The sequence below is a fragment of the Myotis yumanensis genome, unplaced genomic scaffold (genome assembly GCF_028538775.1).
Source record: "Myotis yumanensis isolate MYYU_CA2020_CCGP unplaced genomic scaffold, mMyoYum1.0.hap1 SCAF_1, whole genome shotgun sequence".
NCBI lineage: Eukaryota > Metazoa > Chordata > Mammalia > Chiroptera > Vespertilionidae > Myotis > Myotis yumanensis.
Genome location: NW_027223752.1, coordinates 26,308,975 through 26,331,597, shown reverse-complemented (window position 1 = coordinate 26,331,597; position 22,623 = coordinate 26,308,975). Strand labels below are relative to the sequence as shown.

The 22,623-nt window shown below is 42.3% G+C and overlaps 1 protein-coding gene across 17 annotated transcripts in view; it reads left to right on the top strand.

Annotated features, from left to right (window-relative positions):
• The window catches only part of NRXN3 (neurexin 3), a 1,545,560-nt gene that overhangs the window by 479,227 nt on the left and 1,043,710 nt on the right, over nucleotides 1–22,623 (top strand). For all 17 annotated transcript variants that reach the window (XM_070415785.1, XM_070415793.1, XM_070415776.1 and 14 more), the window contains 2 exons: nucleotides 9,465–9,903; nucleotides 14,260–14,643. In XM_070415785.1, the coding sequence (XP_070271886.1) occupies nucleotides 9,465–9,903; nucleotides 14,260–14,643 (823 nt within the window). The remainder of the gene's footprint in view (nucleotides 1–9,464; nucleotides 9,904–14,259; nucleotides 14,644–22,623) is intronic.

Here is a 22,623-nt window from a genome sequence, read left to right as displayed (position 1 = left end):
ATGGTCTAGGCAGCAGTTCTCAACCTGTGGGTTGCAATCCCTTTGGTGGTCGAATGACCCTTTCACAGGGGTCATCTAAGACCATCCTGCACATCAGATAGTTACATTACGATTCATAACAGTAGCAACATTACAGTTATGAAGTAGCAATGAAAATAATTTTATGGTTGGGTCACAACATGAGGAACTGTATTTAAAGGGCCAGAAGGTTGAGAACCACTGGCTAGAGCTAAAAACACATTTCCATGGGTTTTTGCCTCTGACATTATACTACAGCTAATCAATTTACATTAAATTGGCTTTTTGTGTTCTAGGGTGTTAGATGATAACGAGGGTGAAGAGTAGGTTCAACTCCAGTTCCATCTCTCAGTGACTGGTGGCAACTTCCTAGGGCATTGCCTTGAGAAGAATCCTGAGGCTGCATCTGGGTTTAATGGGAAAGGGAGTAGAATAGAATGGCATCAATTAACAATAAATGCCATCTGCCAGGAAGGAAGAGGAGAGACATATACTTGCCAGCATGGCTCTAAGACCTGGGAGAGTTTTCCATTCAGGTATGGCTGGAGAATCATCTGGCAAATGTTTTTAGATCCTCTAGAAAGATGTTTCATGATCCATTGACGAGGCCTATCTTGGAGACCTATGGCCCATAAATTGCCAGTTCATGTCTTATTTATTTGCCTGGGTCTATCTATGCCAAGTCTCACATCTGGCAATACCAAGTTCTTGCATCATGAATTTATTAGAAGTCTAGTAGGCTTTTCTTGGATGATCAAGTTTGTATTAGCAAATCTTATCTTCTGTAATCTTATCTTCTGAGCCTTTATAGTATCCTGACTACCCCACAAACTTGATTGCTGATTTTTTCTCTGTGAGATACATGGACATATGGCAGCCTGTTCTTGATTAGCCTTTTTAACTACATAAAAGTCCTAAGAAAGTTCTTGCGAATAAAAATGAGACCTTCACTGTAATTGTGCCAAGGGTTGGGAATCATTATCAGCCTGTTGCCATCTGTAATTGAACAGAAATCTATCTGATCATTTCTATTTCATGAAGAATCCATCAAGAAAATAAATGTTTGTCTAAGTTTTGAGCATACATGATAATGACCTGCATTGTTAGCAAGGCTGTTGGGCTGGTATACGTGGCCCTTTGACTCATGGGGATGGAGTAACTGATGTTGCACAGCTCTCTCTCTCTTTCTCTCTCTCTCTCTCTCTCTCTCTCTCTCTCTCTCTCTCTCTGGAATACCTGGTGCCCAGAAGGCCTTCAAAATTAGGAAGGAAGTGAGGACTTTCCTGGTTCCACATCAGTTTGCCTGGAGTTTTGCTGTACCTCCAGCTTGCCTTTTGTCCCTATTTTCTTTTCCTGGCCACTCTTTTATACATGGGACCATATTCATAGATCAGAGATTATAAACTGGTGGTCCTTGGTGACATAAATCAGATCTATTATGTTTGACCCACAGAGTGTTGATCACACAACATTAAAAGTTAATTAACTGCCAACAGTCTACTATTTTTTCAACTTTATCTGGAGTCTTTTTCACCTTTATCTGAAGCCCTAGAACTTAGACATTTTTCTGCTCCTGCCTGCAATTCTGAAACTCAGTCCCATTTTCTGTTTCTGGTGCTTAGTTTTTCTCTTTGGTGGACCCAACCACTGTTAACACAATTAAAGCATGAAAATGCTGCTATCTGTGGTATGTAGCAGTTGGGACTTTGGGCCCTAGGTTGGTTGTCAGCTGCAGCTCAGCAGGCAGTTAGTTTACTGACCCCTGTTAGCAAGACTATAGATGCAGATGTGGCCCCAGCCATGCCAAACATTAGGTTCTTCTGATTTTGGAAGCTAAGAGGACCATCTGCTGCCACATTTGTGCTTGGACTTCACTGCTGGAGTTTGGTCAGTGGTACACTGTGATAGAAAATGATGTTAATGATAATGGATCATAAATCTGTGCAGAGGTATAGTGTGTGTGTGTGTGTGTGTGTGTGTGTGAGAGAGAGAGAGAGAGAGAGAGAGAGAGAGAGAGAGAGAGAGAGAACAAGGGATGACCATAGGCATTTATATGTATTATAAATGCCACTGTCTCTTGAGTTGATAGTCGGTTTAGAGCTTATCCTCGGAGAGAATATTTTCTTCCTGATGACTCCATACCAGGCTAACCTGTCTGTTGCTTTAGTTCTGGCTTTTCACAGAAAATAACAACATTAATAGTAATAACTACCATTTACTGAGTGCCTATGGAGGGTCAGAAACTGTGTGAGTTACTTCTGTATATGATAATATTATCCCATTCATTCCTTACAACTCTGTGATAATATTATCCCATTCATTCCTTACAGACTTGTTCTTTACATTCTGCAGGTGAAGAACCTGAGGCTTAGATCATTTAAATATTTTGTACAAGGTCACATAGCTGGCAAGGGTGAAGCAGGACTCAAACCCTGGTTAGTGAGACTGAAAAGTCCATGATCTTAACCACTGCCCTATGCTGTCACTTGAGTCAGACATCTAATTTAATGAAGATATAAGCATTTATTAAAAATTGGTACAACATGGTACTATTTCAGATTTTAAAAGTGTAATGCATAGCTCAACCAGCATGGCTCAGTGGTAGTCAACCTATGAACCAGGAGGTCATGGTTCAATTCCTGGTCAGGGCACATGCCTGCGTTGCAGGCTGGATCCCCAGTGGGGATGTGTAGGAGGCAGCCAATCAATGATTCTTTCTCTGAAATCAATAAAAAATATGCATAATTTTTGGTGATAAGGTATTTTGTAATGACAAAACATGTGCTTATTCAAAGATAACAAAGTAGGGAGTTTTGAGTAACAAAGGAGTGCAGCAGACAGTTCATAGGAGGGGAAATCACAGCTAACCAGAGTCATCAGTTGCTGAGGGACAGAGGGGAAGTGAGATAGAGAAAGTAGGATGTATGATTGTGTGGCCACGCCAGAAGCAAGATTCTTTCACAGTGCTTTTTATTTATTTCCCCTGAGTAGAATGTTACACATTAATATTATTAGCACAAAAGTTTAGCTAGAAGCTGCACCATCTTGAAAGCTGAAGAGAAAAATCTCATTTCATTATTATCTATTGTCAAAGGATTAAATTTGGGTGAGAGGCAGATACATATTTGTCTTTTGCTTGTTGTATGCAAACTGCTCCACTCACAGGTATAAATTTGAAAGGCTTTATTGGGATTTGTAATCAACGCTGTTCCACATCAAGGCACCTGACACTGGCTTTACACCATTCTGTTTTGGCTAAACTAGACACTCAAGCAAATGTTCCCCACTGTCCTGACCTTCAAACATCCTCCACTGACCTGGATCAGCACAGTGGTGCTCAGTCATGAAATCATGAACCTATAAATGATGGTCTTACAAGCTGACCTTGTGGTTTTTATTGAAATTGTCCTATATGTAGACCCAGATAGAATTAAATATGCTTTTAAAAACAAGAGAAAAGAAAGCCCAGCTGGTAAACCTCCTGTTCCTTGACAGAGGAAATAGGACTGAGCAGCCATCTGGGCACTGCAGGGCACATGCCCACACTCCCTTCTTCTAATTCCCTTACTGGAATGCACAGGGATGTGGCATTTACAACCAAATACATGGAGACATGTTCTCAGGAAGCCGAGAACAGCGTGGCCTGGGATAAGATGGAAGAGGGAGAAAAAAATACTTCTTTGAGCTGGGACTGTCTCTACCCATTAGATTCATTCTCATGGACCTGCAACATAGCTCAGGCATCATGGAAGAGTTTAATGTAAAAAACACATTATGTAAATCAGAATAATCATCTTTTCCAGTCATGACAAATGGTTTTGGCAATAGGGCAGACAGCATCATCACTGGCAGGCAATATAAGGATTCTAAGTTTATCAAATGGCAGGGATCAGCAAGGACAGAGTAGCCAGCAAGGGCCTGGAATGGGTTTGATTGTAGATCCTGGTGATAGGGCACTTTTTAAAGAGTTTGAGAGAAGAGGAAGACACTGTAGCCTGGGAAACTTGGGGAGCAAATATGAAGAAGCCCAATCCCTGAGATTATAGAGATGCCTCTGAGGTAGCTTGGAGGTGATGGTACACTTGTGCATGACCATGGCCATGGTCCTGCACTAGACAGGTTGAAAAGATGCAGAGGTTACCCAACTGTAGCAAGAGAGATGTGAAAACTGCATACATATATACTACAGGCCCAGTGTATGAAATTTGTGCAAGGTGTGTGTGTGTGTGTGTGTGTGTGTGTGTGTGTGTGTGTGTCCCTCAGCCTGACCTGCACCCTCTTCAATCCGGGAGCCCTCAGGGGATGTCCTACTGATGGCTTAGGCCTGCTCCCCGTGGTTCTCTGCTCTCTGTGGGGCCTGCCTGCTCCACACCGCAGCGACTGCCAAGCAGGCTGTGCTGGGTGCTGCCTGCTGGCCGCACTTGCCTACTCCTGGGTCACCAAGGCAACGGCCAAGCAGGCCCTGCTGGGAGCTGCCTGCGGGCTGCACTTGCCTGCTCCCCGGTCGCCTCGGCAAAGGCCAAGCAGGCCCTGCAGGGAGCTGCCTCCTCCCTGCTGTCAGTCTCCAAGGAGGTGATGAGGTTAATTTGCATACTCACTTCTGATTGGCTGGTGGGCATTGCAAAGGTATGATCAATTTGCGTCTGTCTCATATATATAATGTTAGGGCCAGGAAATAGATAAAGAGCTCACCTTCCAAGAACATTTTTGAGAAGTATGGTTATCTTTGGCCAGTTTTTGGCCCTGATTTTCTTGACTGTATTTCAAAAAATCTGCATTCTTGTTACTCACCTTCTGTTCCTGTCTCCACTGTGTATCCTTCTTACAAAAGAGTTCCTCTTCATGGGACTCTGCATCCCTTTTCTTTAAAAGGCCTTTTTTATTCCTGCCTCCTATAGGGATACCTGAGCTCTCTTTACATTTATCTTTCAATGGAGCCAAGTCTCTGTCTATCCCATTGGGATGAGCGATTGTTATGCATTAATAATTAACCTTTACAAGGAGCTCTCATCTTCCTAGGCATTTAGCCCAATGCAGAGAAAGCCAAAGTTTGGTTATGACAGAGAGATCTCACATTCTGGGGCATAATAGTGGTGGTTAGAAAGAAGAAGCTGCCAATCATTAAACTTTTATTTTCTGGTTCACTCATTGGAGAGATTGCTAAGGATTCTATAGTCTCCCCTTTGCACATGGTCAGTCCAGGACAGGAAAAATAGGAAATTCAGCTGTTGAACTTGGGAGTTGGACATGCATGACTTTCCACATATGGTTAAAGATGAGCATCATGAGAGCTGCTAGTGGGACCTCAATTGGAGTGTTTACAGCGATAAAGCATATGGATTCTGGAGTCCAACTCCATGGATTCAAGTTCGGTTCTGCCACTTACCAGCTGTGTGACTGTGAACTGGTTCCTTAACTATTCTCTGTGTTACTGCATCAGTAAACTGGGGGAATGATGAGGATATTTCAAATGGGTGTAGTAAGCATCTAATGGCTTCAGATCCTTGGCCTAGTGCCTGGTAGAGGGTGCTCAGGAAATATGAATATCATTATTATTTTCAGTGTTATTGACTATGGTTAGGCCCATGGTCAAGGTCATTTGATAGGTGAGACGTTTTTATTCTTTGACATTAGTTACATATTAAAAGGGAGACAGCTCTGCTTGAATCTCTCCTGGTGATAGGGAAGACAAGGGAAGCAGTTCTATAGCTGGATGTTAGGGATTAAGTGATAGGTACTGGAATGACTCAACCAATTAACTTATCACTGAGATGGATTCTCAGACTATTTTCAACCTTTAACTTTTGTTATTTTACTGAAAATGGACATGATAGTACAATCTTCTCTGATCTTTCTTTGGAAAAGATGAAATCAGATGGATAACAAATACAACCACCACCCACAAAATAGCTGAGATTTTTATACCATTACTACATGCCATTTCTAAGTGCTTTACATGTATTAATTTATTTCATACTTATAAAGTCATTTACTCATATGTTCCCATTTTCACAGGAGAAAACAGATTTAGATAAATTTGAAAACTTTGCCAAGATCACATAGCTTGTAAGTAGTGGGTGTGGGATTTGAATGTAAATTTAAATCTGGATCTTAGAATTTGAATGAGATAATGTACAGGACAGAGCACAGAGGTTGGCATAATCAGTGCTCTATTGTTGGCCTCTTTACCTTCCAATATTTTTCTCTGTTTATTATATGCATGTGGACATTGCTTAGAGATCAGAGGTCTAGGGCACTGATCCATCCCAGGATACAGTATCAAAATTCAGTTTTAGTAACAGCAAAATCTTTTTGAAACTCTGATTTGGAGGAATAAAATCATACCCTGCTTTTATGTGGATTATACCAGGTTTAGAAAGTCATCTACACTAATAAAAGAGAAACATGGTAATTGGCGTACGACCGCTACCCTTCCCATTGGCTAATCAGCGTATCCTTATGCAAATTAACTGTCAGCCAAGATGGCGGCCAGCAGCCAGGCACTGAAGCGAGCAGGGAGGGTTTCTTGCTCCAGTGATGGCAGACTCCAACGTTCCCCGCCTGACTTGCCGGCCTCTCAACTACAACTCTAAGCAACTATTACTATGTTGCAAATAAGAAGCTAAACAAAACCGGCTTTCAGTCAGCCCCGGACCGCAACATTGTATCCATGTTTTCAGCAGCGAGGCCTCAGAGCTAACGCTGGCCCAGAATAAAAAAAAAAAGAAAACAAGGAGCGGTTGGGAGCTTTTAGTCAACTGCCAGTGGGAAAACAGCCCTCAGCCCCTCAGCCAGCCTGGCCAGGCACCCCAGTGGGGACCCCCACCCTGATCCAGGACACCCTTCAGGGAAAACCAGCCGGCCCCTACCCGTACACCAGGCCTCTATCCTATATAGTAAAAGGGTAATATGCCTCCCGGCACCGGGATCAGCGTGACAGGGGGCAGCGCCCAAACCCCCCTATCGGCCCTACTCTGTGAGTGACAGGGGGGAGCTCCTCAACCCCCTGATGGGCCCTGCTCTGTGAGTGACAGGGGGCAGCGCCCCAACCCCCCTGATGGACCCTGCTCTGTGCGTGACAGGGAGCAGTGCTCCAATCCCCTGATCGGCCCTGCTCTGTGCGTGACAGAGGTTGGCGCCGCAACCTCCCCATTGACCCTGCCTTGAGTGTGACGGGGGCAGTGCCCCAACCCCCCAATCAGTCTACCCTGAGCGTGACTGAGGGTGGCATTGCAACCTCCTGATCTGCCCTGCTCTGTGCATGACGGGGCAGCGCCCCAACTCCCCAATTGGCCCTGCTCTGAGCCTGACCAGGGGCTGCACTTAGGGATTGGGCCTGCCCTCTGCCACCCGGGAGCAGGCCTAAGCCAGCAGGTCGTTATCTCCCGAGGGGTCCCAGACTGTGAGAGGGCACAGGCCGGGCTGGGGGGCCCCCCCACCCCCCGCCGAGTGCACAAATTTTTGTGCACCGGGCCTCTAGTAATATATATTTTTTTATATTTTAAGGTGTTTCATCCCCTCAAAATATATATATATATATATTTATACTTGAGGCTTGGTGCATGAAATTTGTGCACTTGGCGGGGGGCGGGGTGGGGAGCCCTCACCCTGGATTGTGAGAGAGCACAGGCCAGGCCAAGGGACCCCACTGGTGCACAATCAGGGCCAGGGAGGGACGCGGGAGGTTGGCCAGCCAAGGAGGGACCATGAGAGGGCTCCAGGTTGTGTCCAACCCATCTCACTCAGTTCTGATCGGCCAGACCCCAGCAGCAAGCTAGCCTACCGGTCGATTGTCTCTCCTGTGGTGGTCAGTGTACGACATAGCGAGCAGTTGAGCAGGCTTAGCATATCATTAGCATATTACACTTTGATTGGTTGAATGGCCAACTGGATGAGTGGACACTTTGCATATTAGGATTTTATTATATAGGCTGGTCACCTGCAGAGGGAGGCGACCAGCAGTGGGGGGTGGGGAGGTGGGACTGGCAAGTGGATGGTGCCAGGACGGCCAAGGTGGGTGCCAGTGGGGGCCCCCCAATCACCTCGCCAGTCGCCCCACAGATTGGCCCTGATTGCTGGCCAGGCCTAGGGACCCTACCTGTGCATAAATTTTGTGCACCGGGCCTCTAGTATATATCTATACTAATAAAAGCCTAGGTGTTCCTTGTGCATGATGTCATCACAAGATGGCTGCTACAAGATGAACACCACAAGATGGCTGCCACAAGATGGCCACATGTACAGTGGAGGTGGGGCCCAGAGTCCTCGCCACCTCGCACAGAGGAGGCAGGTTCCAGCCGAGGAGGCAGATCACGGCAGGGGAGGGCAGTTGGGGGCGATCAGCCTGGCAGGGGAGGGCAGTTGTGGGCAATTGGGCTGGCAGGGGTGGGCGATTGTGTGTGTTCGGGCTAGCAGGGGAGGGCAGTTGGGGGTGATTGGGCCAGCAGAGGAGGGCAGTTGGGGGTGATCAGGCAGGCAGGCAGGCAAGTGGTTAGGAGCCAGCGGTCCCAGATTGTGAGAGGAATGTCCAACTGCCAGTTTAGGCTCGATTCCTGAGGGGTCCCAGTTTGGAGAGGGTGCAGGCTGGGCTGAGGTACAGCCCCCTCCCATGCATGAATTTCAATCACCGGGCCTCTAGTATATATATAAAGAGCACACACAATGTGCAAAGAAATGTAGATCTCCTTCTCCACCATCTCTTAATAATCATTTTCTTTAAGCAGTACAGCTAAATGGTTTTTAAAAAAATCAAATATAAAAGGCTATTGTGAAAAGTAAGTCTCCCTCCCACACCCAAATATTAATCTGAAAAATCCATTCCCTAGTGACAATTTTATAGTTTATTGTGTTTTCTTCCAAAGATGTTTTATGCATTATGAGTACATATACCTATAACACTCCCCAATATGCACAGTTTACACAATGATAGCATAATGCATGCTCTGATCTGTTCCTTGCTAATTTCACTTAACAATATTACTTGGAGAGCATCCACATCAAAATTGGGAGCACTACCTGATTTCTAAGGGCCGCTTAATATTCCATCATAAGGATGTGCCAGTATATTATTGATAGTCATTTAGGTTGTTTTTGGTCTTTTACTAAGGACACGTCAGTAAATATCTTTGTGTGCACATAATTGTATCTGTACACTCAATACCTGTTGACTTCTTCTTGTAAGCTTATATTGCATAACTTTATGACAGTACAAATATTGACCAGAAGCAGACAAAAGGGATAGGATGGAAATATAGCTTATTCAGAACTTGTGTATGTCCTAGAGGTCTTTTTGGTGCTTTTACCCATGCTGTGTTTCACGTTTCTCATGTTTCAGACTATTGTGTCCTGCAGGCTGTTCATGGGCCTTTTTCCTGGGTGCCCAGGGAGTGATGGATGGTTACTGTTTGCGAGATTGATTCATATGGCACTTGTTTGGCTTTTGACAGGTTGTTTATAAGAATAATGACATCCGTCTGGAGCTGTCTCGCCTGGCCCGGATTGGGGATACCAAGATGAAAATCTATGGGGAAGTTGTATTCAAGTGTGAGAATGTGGCCACACTGGACCCCATCAACTTTGAGACCCCAGAGGCTTATATAAGTTTGCCCAAATGGAACACCAAACGCATGGGTTCCATCTCCTTTGACTTCCGTACCACTGAGCCAAATGGCCTGATCCTTTTCACTCATGGCAAGCCCCAAGAGAGGAAGGATGTTCGGAGCCAGAAGAACACCAAGGTGGATTTCTTTGCCGTGGAACTCCTTGATGGCAATCTGTATCTGCTGCTGGACATGGGCTCTGGCACCATTAAAGTGAAAGCCACTCAGAAGAAGGCCAATGATGGGGAATGGTACCATGTGGACATTCAGCGAGATGGCAGATCAGGTAGGAAGAGTTGGGGTATGTCATTGAGACCTAAGGAAAGCTTCGGTTTCTTAGTTGATTTTCTGAATTTATATTTTTATTGTAATTTTTGCACTTGCATGCTTGTGGATTCTTTTGCTGCTCTCTTTAATGGTTATTGTAAGATTATGCTTTGGAACAAGACACCTGCCTCTTCAAAGGCTCGCATTTTCCTCTCATCTCCCCTGTCACTTATTGCATAATCATCTTAGTGATACTGTCAAGAACCTGAAGCTAAGAATGGGTTTTCAAGAAGCATTTCCACAGCTACCAAAGCAGCTGTCATGTCACTGGTGTGATGGTTCTCCTACCTCTTCTTCTCCTTTTTCTCATCACCATGGAAACCAATTGTGACATCACAGGTGCTGCATTACATGATAACTCTGTAGGGTAAGGTTTATGCAACAATCCACCCCCAACAACTGACAAAAGTCATGTTTCAGGGAAAAATTATGACAAGAAAAGAAAAGGCAAATCGATTTTTCCTGAAGTCATGTTCAATTTAAAGCCTTCCTTTGGTGTAAAAGTCTATATTTCACTTTTGCTCAGACCTCACTAACTCTCCCTTCCTCTTCATAACCTTTTACATTTGGTTTAAATGGCTTTGTTTGTTTCTGCAGCCGCAGATCAAACAAGCTAGCCCTAGGCAGTACATGGCCACTCTGGAATAGTAACAGAGAGAAGAGAAAAAAAATACCCCAAAACCCCAAACAAAAAAAACAATACAAAGAGTCTGGAGTTTTTGAATGCCGAACAGCCTGTCCAGCTTTCTATGGACCATGTGGCAACGTAGGTCATATTCTTTGCCATCAGAAGGGGCATTTTGCCTGGAGTGCTAATTAGAGCATTTGAATTTCACACTTATTTCCTGATTTTCTATTTAGGTGGTATTATATTTGAGAAGGGTCTTGGCTATATTTGCCATAGTTTTTAAGTATTCACTCCAGACATGTCATTTGGACATTGTCTTTCTAGGTGCATTTGGCTAACAAAAGAAAGTAATAGGTCCCCCCTAAAAGGCTATAAGCCAAGAATGGCTGAGCTTTGAGAATATGGCTTTTCGGCATAATTTCAGAGCTAGAGGGTGATGGTGTGGAGCAATGCTGCCCCTAGGAGGAGCTGGATGGGCTCTGTGGGGAGGGCAGACGGGTGGCAGATTGCAGCTCTAGATGGTTTATTGCCCAGTAGGATGCTTTATTGATTGTCTAAAATCTGATCAGAACCAGGAGGCATCAAATTAAATGTGCTTTTTGAGCAGGAATGAACAGTGTGTGCTTTTTTAACAGAAAAATACACAAAAAATTAATTTATTTGGAGGCTGAATTTTTCTCTCTTTTTCTCTCTCTCAGTTTATCCTTAAACTGTCAGCAGGGGCAGAGCCAGAAAGCTGTCCCAGAATTATAAAGGAGATACTCCTGTTGGTTTTTAAAACCATGCATTTTGGGTCTCTGGAGTTGGGTCAGGGTTGATGGTGTCATGATTGACTAACTCAGACCCTGACAATGCTTAAAGGTTACCTGTCTGTGTCACAGGCAGAACACGTAAAATTGCCATATGTCTATTTCTGTTTATTCCAAACACTAACTAATTTTTAAAGTATAGTATTTTTTGTTTTGTTAGAACCACCAGTGGGCCCATCTTTTTCAAATAGGTTTGAATTACAGAAGCCTTGAATTTCATACCTGGGAGCTATAGCATTGGCCAGTACTTGAAATACCTATAAAGGTCACCAAATCCAATAAAAATTTACTGAGTTGAAAAATAATTGTCCTGTAAAAGCAATGTAACAAAAATTTTAATATGACCTATTCAACTTCATTTCTTTATGGGGATATTTTCTAGTATGTTGTTCTTAGTTATAAACCTATACTGAAATGAATAGTTGTAAAAAGATTAGTGTATCTAAGTGTGGTGCCTCCTTCCTGCTCATCCTGAAGAATAACATGACTGAGAGGTGATCTACAAAAACTTTTATTTCACTTAGTGTAATAACCTCTAGATCCATGTCCATTCATGTTGTCTCAAATGACAATATTTTATTCTTTTTCATGGCCAAGTAATATTCCATTATATATATATATATATATATATATATATATATATATATATATATATCAGACCTTCTTAATCCAATCATCTACTGATGGGCATGTAGGTTTCTTCCATATCTTGGCTATTATAAATAACGAAGGGATTAAGAAGTACAAATTGGTAGTCACAAAATAGTCATGGGGATGTAAAACATAGCATAGGAAATATAGTCAATGATATTGTAATACCTACATATGGTGCCAGGTGGGTGTTAAGCTTACTGGGGAATCACTTCATAAATTATATAAATGTCTAACCACTATGCTGTATACCTGAAATTAATATAAAATTATATTTAATATAAACTGTAATTGACAAATAAATAAAATAAATTAGAAATAAAAAGAAAAACTTTTATGATCACTCCCCCATTGGGCAACAGATTCTTAAAAGTTGAGAAATGCATTTAAAACAGCTGTGGTTACACTCAGAGAACAGGTTTGCCTCAGGGTGTCTTTAAAGCTCCCATATTGAAATTTGTTCTGGTTCTTGTCTTATTTGGCAGTAGATGTTCCTGCCTACTAGCTGGTAATCAGAGTAGCTCTGTAGAGGGCAAAGAAGGTAGATTGTACAAGAGAGAAGGAGACACAAACTTCAGCTTCCTCATTTGTGAGATAGTAACTCCTAGCTCACACAATTTTTTTTTTTTTTAAGGGTCAAGTCCAGGAAAGCACATAAAGTAATTAAAATGGTGACCAGGGCATTAGCATTGTTATACAGGTATTTGTTTGTGTGTTTTTTTAAAAGATTAAAAACCAAATTTTTCTCTAGGAGAAAACTTCTAGGGGAGAGTAGGGGAAGCAGAGGCCCTTTATGCTCTTTCTACTCTTCTACCCCTGTGCTGGCTTTGTAATATAGAGTGTCTTTTACATTTTTTATCTCATCTGATCTCCTCGGCCCTCAGGCTAGCCCCTTCATAGCTGAGGGAATTGAGATTCAGACAGAAGCAAAAAAGGCTAGCTGATAGATGGCATGATCCAATTAACTTGGTACCAGTGAAGTACTTTAAGAATACTAGATATTTTTTTAAATGTATGGCATGATGTTTAGATATCACTTTGATTTTTCTTGATTTTACACTCTAGGATACTGAGCTTAAGGTCATTTTCCCCATTGAGGACTAGAGTCCCTGTTCCCAAGTTCCCAGGTCAGGCTCTAGATTTGCATCTTCTGTAATCTCAGGCACCCAGTCTCTCCCTGACCTCACCTCTTATTCCCTCCCTGTTGCCTTCTCCACTCTAGCCACACCCCTGCCTACCCTAGGGCCTTTGTACATGCCACTTCTTCTGCCAGGTGTGTTCTTCCTCCTTCTCAACATTTGTGTTCAGCTCATCTGACATATTCTTAGAGAGACTGTCATAGAACCCATTTTACTCTCTTCTTAGCACCTGCCATTAGCTAATTTCTCTTGTTTTTTTTTTTTTTTTTAGGGTGACTTGTCTATTTTCTGTCCCCCTGCCCTGAAGCATCAGCTGTATGAGAGCATGGACATGCTTTGTCAAGTTCATTTCCATGCATAGCACTGTACCAGAGACAGAAGAGGTGTTCAATATATATTTGTTAAATGAATAAATAAACATGTTCCAGTTAAAATTTATCGAAGACAATATCCAAAATATTCACTGGCAGGCCTGGTAGCTAATGCCAGTGTAGAGTGTATCTGTGCATGGAGGGTTCCATCCTTCTGGGCGTGCTGAGCCAGTTTCCTTACTCCCTCACTCTGTCCCAGGCACAGAGTAAGAACTATTAATATATTTGAGCTCATTTAATCATTACACCCACCTGTACAGTGGGGGCAATTATGCCTGCATTTTATAGATGAGGAAATTAAGGCCCAGGAAGGTTAAGAAGTTTCTTTAACGTTACAGCTAATTGTACATGGTAGAGCGAGATTGCAACACAGACAGGAAATGTGCTGCTTTCAATCATATGGTATGCAATGTCTCAGCCAGGACTTTTAGGTAGAAAAAAAGACATCATCCTAGATACTAGGCCATTGGGATTGTCCTGGTGCCTCCTATGGGCCAGGGTGTCTTACCTGGCAGATATTGAAACTCCATTACCTACATTGTGGTTTCTACTACCTTGTAGCATTTGGTTCCCTTGCTTGCATTGCTCTCTCCTGGTCAGGCAACACTAGTCTCAGGACTCACCTACTGGGCTCCTTTCATTTGGTTCATCGACTGGCAGCCTCACCTATGATGCCAAGGAGCTGGGAGCTCACTGTCTTCTCTCCTCCTATCCCAGGTACCATATCAGTGAACAGCAGGCGCACGCCTTTCACCGCCAGTGGGGAGAGCGAGATCCTAGACCTGGAGGGGGACATGTACCTGGGAGGGCTGCCAGAGAACCGCGCTGGCCTCATCCTCCCCACTGAGCTCTGGACCGCCATGCTCAACTACGGCTATGTGGGCTGCATCCGTGACCTGTTCATTGATGGGCGCAGCAAGAACATTCGGCAGCTGGCGGAGATGCAGAACGCCGCGGGCGTCAAGTCCTCCTGTTCACGGATGAGCGCTAAGCAGTGTGACAGCTACCCCTGTAAGAACAATGCTGTGTGCAAGGACGGCTGGAACCGCTTCATCTGCGACTGTACAGGCACTGGCTACTGGGGAAGAACCTGCGAAAGGGGTGAGTAGGCCGCTGTGGCAGGCATGCTGGGTCCTGGTGGGTGGGACTACTACAGGTGTGCCTGTGGAGAGACCTATGCTTTCTTTTCTACCATAGGTGGTACCTTTGGACCTACCTGTGCTTTCTTCTAGAGGAGTTTTCTTAGATTCACTGCTGTCCAGGTGGCGCCCTTTCTAGTTCTGGATGCTTGGATTTTTTTTTGACTAGGGTTGGGTTGCAGAAAGGGAAAGTTAAGGATAAGCATTATCATTATCATGATACCATTTTTGATTAGCAGAGATCTTTTATTTAGAGAGGGTGAATCCTTGTCTTCTGGGATTCTGGATGGACTAACCAACATGTTTTATTTATTCACTGAACTCATGCTTTTTGGAAGACTCTGAATGCTAGCTCTTGGATTAGGCTTTAGAAATATACTATTGAATAAAACAGACCCACCCCTGTTCTCAAGGAGCTTGTTCCCTAGTTGAATATTTAGCCATTAAATAAATCATTTTAAACATGGCGAGTTTAATAAGAGACAGGGTGACATATTCATTAAGAACATGAACTCTAGGGCCAGGTGAGAAATATGGCCCTCGTGGAGTGATGTGAACCTTATCAAAATAATCTCTTTGAGACTTGATTTCCTCATCTGTAAAATGGGAATAATCAGAGACCTCCTTCACAAGGTATTGGAAATGATGAAGTGAGTCCTGCACTATGATAAGGTCCTGCACTATGGAAAGCAGTTAATAAATGTCAGTGATTGCTGCAGTTATAATTGTTGTCATTCAGCATCATTTAAAGGAAAGTAGAGAGAAGTTTGTGATGCCTTTACAAGTGGACCTGACAAACTGTAGGGGTTCATAGAAAACTTATGTAAAGAAGAAATATACAAGTTGAGACTTTAAATATGAAAGGAATAAGCTTGGCAAAGAGGTGGGAAGAAGGTGTGTGTCCTAGACAGGAAGGACATGCCAACGGACAGAGATAAGAGGATGTGGAACAGTTGAGGATCTGGACAAAGTCTAGATGGACTGGAGGGTGGAGTGATGTGGGGGGAAGGTTAGGAGAGTTGCTGAATAATTGGAGAGCAAACAGTGGGGACTGACAGATTAGAACAGGCCAGAATAGTGAGAGGATCCCTTTCCCATGCACCGCTTTTGCATCTTACGTTTGTACTGAATTTACAGTTTGGGTAGAAGGCAGAGATAAAGGCAAGCCAAGAGACAACATCAAGACAGGAATATTCCAGTCTCTAAGCCATATCCATATTGAAGCTTGGTTTATTGTTTTATATGCTGAGCACACAGAATCAAGCTGATTGTTCATGGGTTGATAGCCTCTGTTCTATATGAAAAGATATCTACACAGTTGTCAAGTGTTTGTAAAGGGTGTAGTTCTAGGACTTTATGGATACTGCTTCTGTTATAGGTAGTTTCTGCCCTCAAAAAGCTTATCATCTATTTAGCTGAGGAGCTGAAACATCAATACAAAAAGCAGTAATAAAATGATACAAGGCAGTGGCCTAGATGCTACTGGTGGACCAGACTAGGAGGACATGGAGATTCAAAAAAATATTTTCTTGAGGAGGAACCTGCAGGATCTTATCCCTAAAGACTAGTACCAGTGGCCAGAATTGTCCAATATCATAAGTCTGGTTATGAGGCAATATCCTGGAACAGGAGTTGGATGACCAAAGATGTTTTCAAGGAGTGTTTTTTTTGTTTTTTGTTTTTTTGTGAGTACAACTGTATTACTAGTTAAGGTGTACTTCAAGAGAACTGAAAATCTTCCATACAGTTGGACCCAAAACAGGATGTAGGTGTAGGACATTGGCATGAAGTAGAGAGTGAGCCCTCTTGGAGCTTATGGAATTTAAATTCAAATTCAAAGTGCAACAATCAGAACATGAGCCAAGATAAGGAGGCAGCAACTTGGAATAGAAGTGGACCACATGGGGCTGGTCAGTGTGTCAAGCTCCTGGACTCTTTCTAAATCTCTTTGTAGGGTATACTATCCTCGGGCTTATTTGGGGAGATAGAAAGGCCATTTGGCCTTTGAGATGCATGAGACAGTTTTGGTGAAAGCCAGGGTATCGCAGAACTTCCATAGACTATGAAGGTAGTATAAGAACTACAAGGTCACCTTAGACATATTACTTTCTTCTCTTGGGCTTCTTCCCAACTCAAGGGCTTTGTGATTGTTGGCAATAGGCCACAGTGACTGTAGGTATCTGTGGATGGTATTTCTGAGTTCACCTATTTCAAGGGCAGATCAATGGGTCATGGCCAAGTTTTCCAAGGACAGTGAAAGTCACTGTGCCTTTTACATTGTCACTTTTGAGTAGTCATTAAAAGGCAGCTGACTGGGGATATATGAGGGACAATTATTCCTGATACAGTGCAGCCAAGAGTCATCCATTTTGGCCAAATGAGAAGGAACCTAGCAAATTGAAGACATTTGATCTATACATCGCTCAAATTCCAGACGGTTCATCTGATTGTTTTGTTCCTCCACTAATTGTTTTTTGGCTCTGTATTGTTCCTGACACCATGTTCAGAATGAATCAGTGGAGTGTAAAAATGATAGGACTCCATTCTGCTAGCAAAGAAAATAGAGCCTTCCAATGACATTGTTTTTCTTTATTGAAACTGATTCCTCAGGGGAGATGCTTTTGAGTATCTTTTATTTATTTTTCATACACTCAACTGACATGAAATCCTAGTTTTTCCAGAAATTGTATTAGATACAGGAGTTATAAATAAACTGACAGCCCCTGATTTTGATCAAGGGGTTTGTAACCCTTCCTGGGAAACAAAGAGAGATGTGGGGGAAGTCTAACATGTGGTGGGTGTTATGCTACATGTCTGTAGGGGAACAGTAGGGCACACATATGGGAGATGCCATGTCTATATGGGGGAGTGATGGTCAGAAAAATGGGCCCAGTTTTTTTCTTATCTCCTATTTTTAATAGAATTATAGTCTCTCTATACCTGTCACCCTCAGTATTCACTACAGGCACTTCTGAAGAGTGGTGAAGGCAAAGTGTTTGTTAAGATTATTTATACAGGAGCATGACCCCCTTTGGATCAAGGAATGCTGCTCCATCCACCATAATACCATCAACCTGATCACTCACTTTACCATTTTCTTTATAATCTTTTTCTAGAAGCATTAATCATAATCCTAGAATTCATCATTTGTGATAAATATGATGAGTCTAGGATAGTTGCTAAGACAGTGTGTTCCACCTAGCCCAAACTATGTCCCATACTTGGAATTCATAGAGGGGTCAGTCTCTTGTTATTGCTGGTCCCACAGCAGGAACAGTAGTGTTAGAAGAAGCACTTGTTTATATAAAATAGGTAAGATGCTGAAAACTGGTATTTAGAGAAGCAGAATTGGAGATGGCCTAGTTCAGATCAAAATAGCCCAAGAACTCAAAGTGAGCAAGCAGTTCAGTCTAAGAGATGACTCCAAGATCAAAGTTGTCAGCCCACAACAAGGTAATAAAGCAAGAGAACTAGGAAATATATATGTTAGACTGAGGTTAATTTGTATGAGTAATTTTCTCTTAGAGTAAAAATGGATGACTCTTACTTGTGTCCTCAGAAGAGTGCTCTACTGCCTGTGAAAATGAGCAACTCTAAATCTTGACATATAACAATTATCTTGATGTCATATTTAGATTTTTCAGCATGATCTGATACTATTCTAAGAAGATGTAGATATATCTACCCATTCCGGTTGTTCAGCTGTAGCTATTTTGGTTTGTTATTCATAGAGAAGTGGGAAATGTCTCCATGACCTAAAAAGCAAAAGCCTGTTTTAGCTACTGAATACCAATCAGTTTGGTTGAAATGCTGTCATCTGCTGGATGACCACCTGCCATCCTGTGGAGCCCTGTTGTACAGAGGAAGCATTCTAGCTTGTCTATGTGAAGGATATAAGATAAATTTACCTGAGATAACATAGGCATCTTCTCCTTGCCAGTGTAGCCAAATTGTTTCGTTCCCTTAATGGGAGCCAAGTGTCCATAGGCAAGGCTATGGATTTGCTTTATTTGTGGACCATTGAGCTTCAATTTGAGCTGCAGATTCTATCCTTTTTTCTGGATGGCTTTTTCTGAATGCCATCATTTATTTAGCAAGAAAGAAAATAGGACCCAGCACAAGTTCATCTCTATGGCAAGGAAAATAATCCACAGTACAGCACTGAGAGTCAAGATTGCCTAGTGCTTAGTGCCATGGATTTTAGAGTCAGATGGAGCTTGATTGCTGTGTTGGTTCTGTCACTTACTAGCTAGATGATTTGCAACTACTTTCTCTCTTAATTCTACATCTCAGTATCCTTATCTGTAAAATGGGGACACTAATACTTACTAGGTAAGATTTTCTTGGTTGCAAGTTACAGAATGGACTATAGCTAACAGAGTCAAGTAGGAGGATTTGCTTTATGATTACCAAGACAGGTGCCAATCAACTGAAGATCTCACTAAGTATATCTTACAAAGGAAGAAAAACCACTCTGGGGACTCCAAGGCACTGCAATTGAATGGTTAATCTCTCCTGACCTCTAGGTTCTGGACTTTTCCATTCAGAGTTTATATTTTCTGGAAAGAGAACCTACTTGGCCTAATTTGGTTCACCAGTCAGCTCTGTCTGCATAGGCAGTTACCTAGAATAGATATAAAGGATCACCCATGTGTGCCTTTATATATACAAACACAAAGCATGCTCTTTCATCCTTAAATGGGTAAACTCGGGGTACCCTCACTCATATGGCCATGTCCTATTACAGATGTCCAACCATGTGCAACTACTTCTATCTGATAAAAGAAAGTATTTCCAGGGATCATGGGAATGCACTGTCTTTGAGAATATTAATTTGTAGAGTCAAGAAAATGTTATGGAGAGGTAAATCTACTCTTCTCACTGGTCTCCAGGATTCCATTCATCTGACATAAATACAAGCTGAAAACCAAGAATGAAAGATATTTTGAGTTCTCTCCAATGACTCTTGTTCTAACAGAACAAGAGTAAAGGCAGCAGCTGCTCCCCTTTCCAGCTCAGGAACTTCTCTTTCAGCCAACCCCTCTGATAGCTGCTGTGTACCCCAGAGCCACAGCAGCACATTCTTTTTGAGAAGGAAGGGTGAGAAACCGCCTTCAGACGAAACACCACTTACAGGTGAGGTTGGAGTGTGCGTCATTTGGATGCCATATTGAAATCATGACATTAGCCCTAACCGGTTTGGCTCAATAGATAGAGCATCAGCCTGTGAACTGAAGGATCCCAGGTTTGATTCTGGTCAAGGGCATGTACCTTGGTTGTGGGCTCAATCCCCAGTAGGGGGTGTGCAGGAGGCAACTGATCAATGTTTCTCTCTCATCGATGTTTCTAACTCTCTATCCCTCTCCCTTCCTCTATGTAAAAAAACCAATAAAATATATTTTAAAAAAAGAAAAAGAAATCATGACATTTGTAAATACCATTCATATTATTTGTATTTAATCCTTGGATTAGTAGGTAAGGAATTAGAAGCACTAAGAACTTAACATGACTAACTTGGAGTAGTTGTAGAGTGGTTAAAATTCATGATTTCTGGTTCCTAATCCATTGCACTTTCTATCACATTGGATATATGAAAGAGGTTATATTGTAAGGTCATTGAGGGAAAAACAGTGCATTAAATATCTTTGTTTCCCCACAGACTCTACAACTGTGCTATATACATACTATATGGTTATTAAATGTTGGAAGGCCCCAGTCCTCTGTACTGTGTCTCTTTGTGGTCTGTACATGCTCCTCAGTCTGTACAGTGCAGCACTGAGAGTCAAGATCACCTAGTGGTTAGTGCTCCTTTGTGCCCTCATCCATTGCCAAGATGTCAAAGGTCATCTGTATGTCAGTGACTCCCAAGTCAGGATCTTTATCCTGGAACTCTCTCTGGAATCCCAGATATTTATATCCAGTTGTCTATTTGACAACTGCATTTGGATATCTGATAGGTATCTTAATCACAACATTGAGAAAAAGAAATTTGAGGTCCTCATTCCTGCCTTAGACATTTTTTTTTTTACTTTTAGTTTTCTCCATCTCACTAAATAGTATTACCATTGTCCTTGGGGTTTTCCTTGAATTTTCTTTCATCTCATTCTGTCTGCCTCAGCAAGTTCCTGTTGATGCTTCATCTAAACCCATCCTGCATCTGTCCACTTCTCTCCCTTTTCACCACCATCATCCTAGTTCAGTCTATGCTAATCTCTTCTTTGGAGCCCTGGATAGCATGTCATATGATTATGAAAATCTCAAGTTCATTTTGTACCTTACTTAGAGTACTAAAGTTAGATTATTAAAATGTCTACATAACACATTTCTACTTAAATAGCTTTAATTTCAATGGCCTTTGGTCCCCTAAATTATAGCAAATGAAACAGATAGGAAAGGAAGCTCTGATGCTTCTTTGGAATTAAGTAAAATATTCACATAGAAATTCCATAAGTAGGTATCTAGCTATTCTCTATACCAGGCTTGGTGAGCTAAGTTGTGAGGATACAAATTTGTAGAATACATGGTTTCAGTTCCTTGATGGACTCACTCTAGTAGAGGGGATGGAGAAGTGATCTGCAAATTGAAATACAGTCTACCAAGGGCAGTGATTCAGGAAATAATTATAGGAAAGAAAAAGATAAAGCAAAATATGTCCAACATGATATACCACTTTGTAAGTAATTCTAGAGCCACTGGGGCCTGCTCAGACTGACTCAGTGATGTGCAAACACAAGAAACCTTGGTATCCAAGGTCAAATGTAATAATCCTGTTTGCTTTCACTGATTCCAGTTCCATTGAGGATCTGTCCCATTCCCCAGGGATATCCAGGCCCTTTATTTAGATATGTGTCCTTGAGATTCTTACTTGGATCCTCTGGTGTCTCTGTTATGCAAAAATAAAATGAGGCAATTGGGTTTCATGCTCTCTTAGGGCCTTTCCAGTTCTAAACTCTGTGATCCTCAAATGTCATCTGCTTGGCAATATCTTCTCTCATCCTGAGACAAGAGGTAAAGGTGAGTGAAGGGGAGGACAGGAATGTGAGTCCTTGTTCCTTACAGTCCGCAGAACTGTCTGGGTTAGGAGGCTGGGTTTAGTTATATTAGCACTACATTGAATTTGTCACCTCTCTGATTCATTCATCTAAGAAGATGAATACCTCAGTGTTCTGGGAATACTTCAGACCCATGAACTATAAGTTTTAATTGATGGATTAATAAATATAACCTTGGATTTCTTAAGAGCATTAAAAGGCTGTCTCCTTTTCTGTCCATTGTGTACCCCTTTTAGATGGGAAATGACATGTACCAGAGAAAGGGACTTTTCAAGAAATACACAATTCATATCATCAACCAATGTATCTTCATTTTTTCTAATCATTTAATACCTAACGTATACACACGTATCTCTGATGAGGACCATATCAGTGATCAGATTCAGACTTTTATTTTTTCTCTCCCTCTTTTCCAAGTTTTTCTTTTCCCAGACCCAGGATTTTATGATCCCAGGAAATTGTCACATAGTCCATGAACACTTCATAAGTGTCATTCCACTAGGTCAGGGTCTGAGGTACCCAAGATCACAGCTGCTCCCATCCCTCTAAAGAATAGATTCAGGGAAGGAGATTCTATTATTCTGGAGTCATAAAGCTCAGGGGTCTCAGAAGGATAGGCTGGGGGCTTTGGAGATATTTGAAAACTCTCCATCTTTGCCTGTGTTCAGCCTGAGAGAGAGAGGGCCAGCACTTTGGGGTGGCGCATGACAGCTGCTTGGGACTGCATCATACTTGCTGTTGGCTGTGGTTCTGTCAAATGCAGGGACAGAGCAGCCATTTATATTGCTGCTCTGTACCTTTATTACTGCCTTTTCTAAAAGCTGTTTGAATGCCAACAGACATTTGCCCTTTATGGATGCAATAGATTGAGATGGTGCTAAATTATGAAA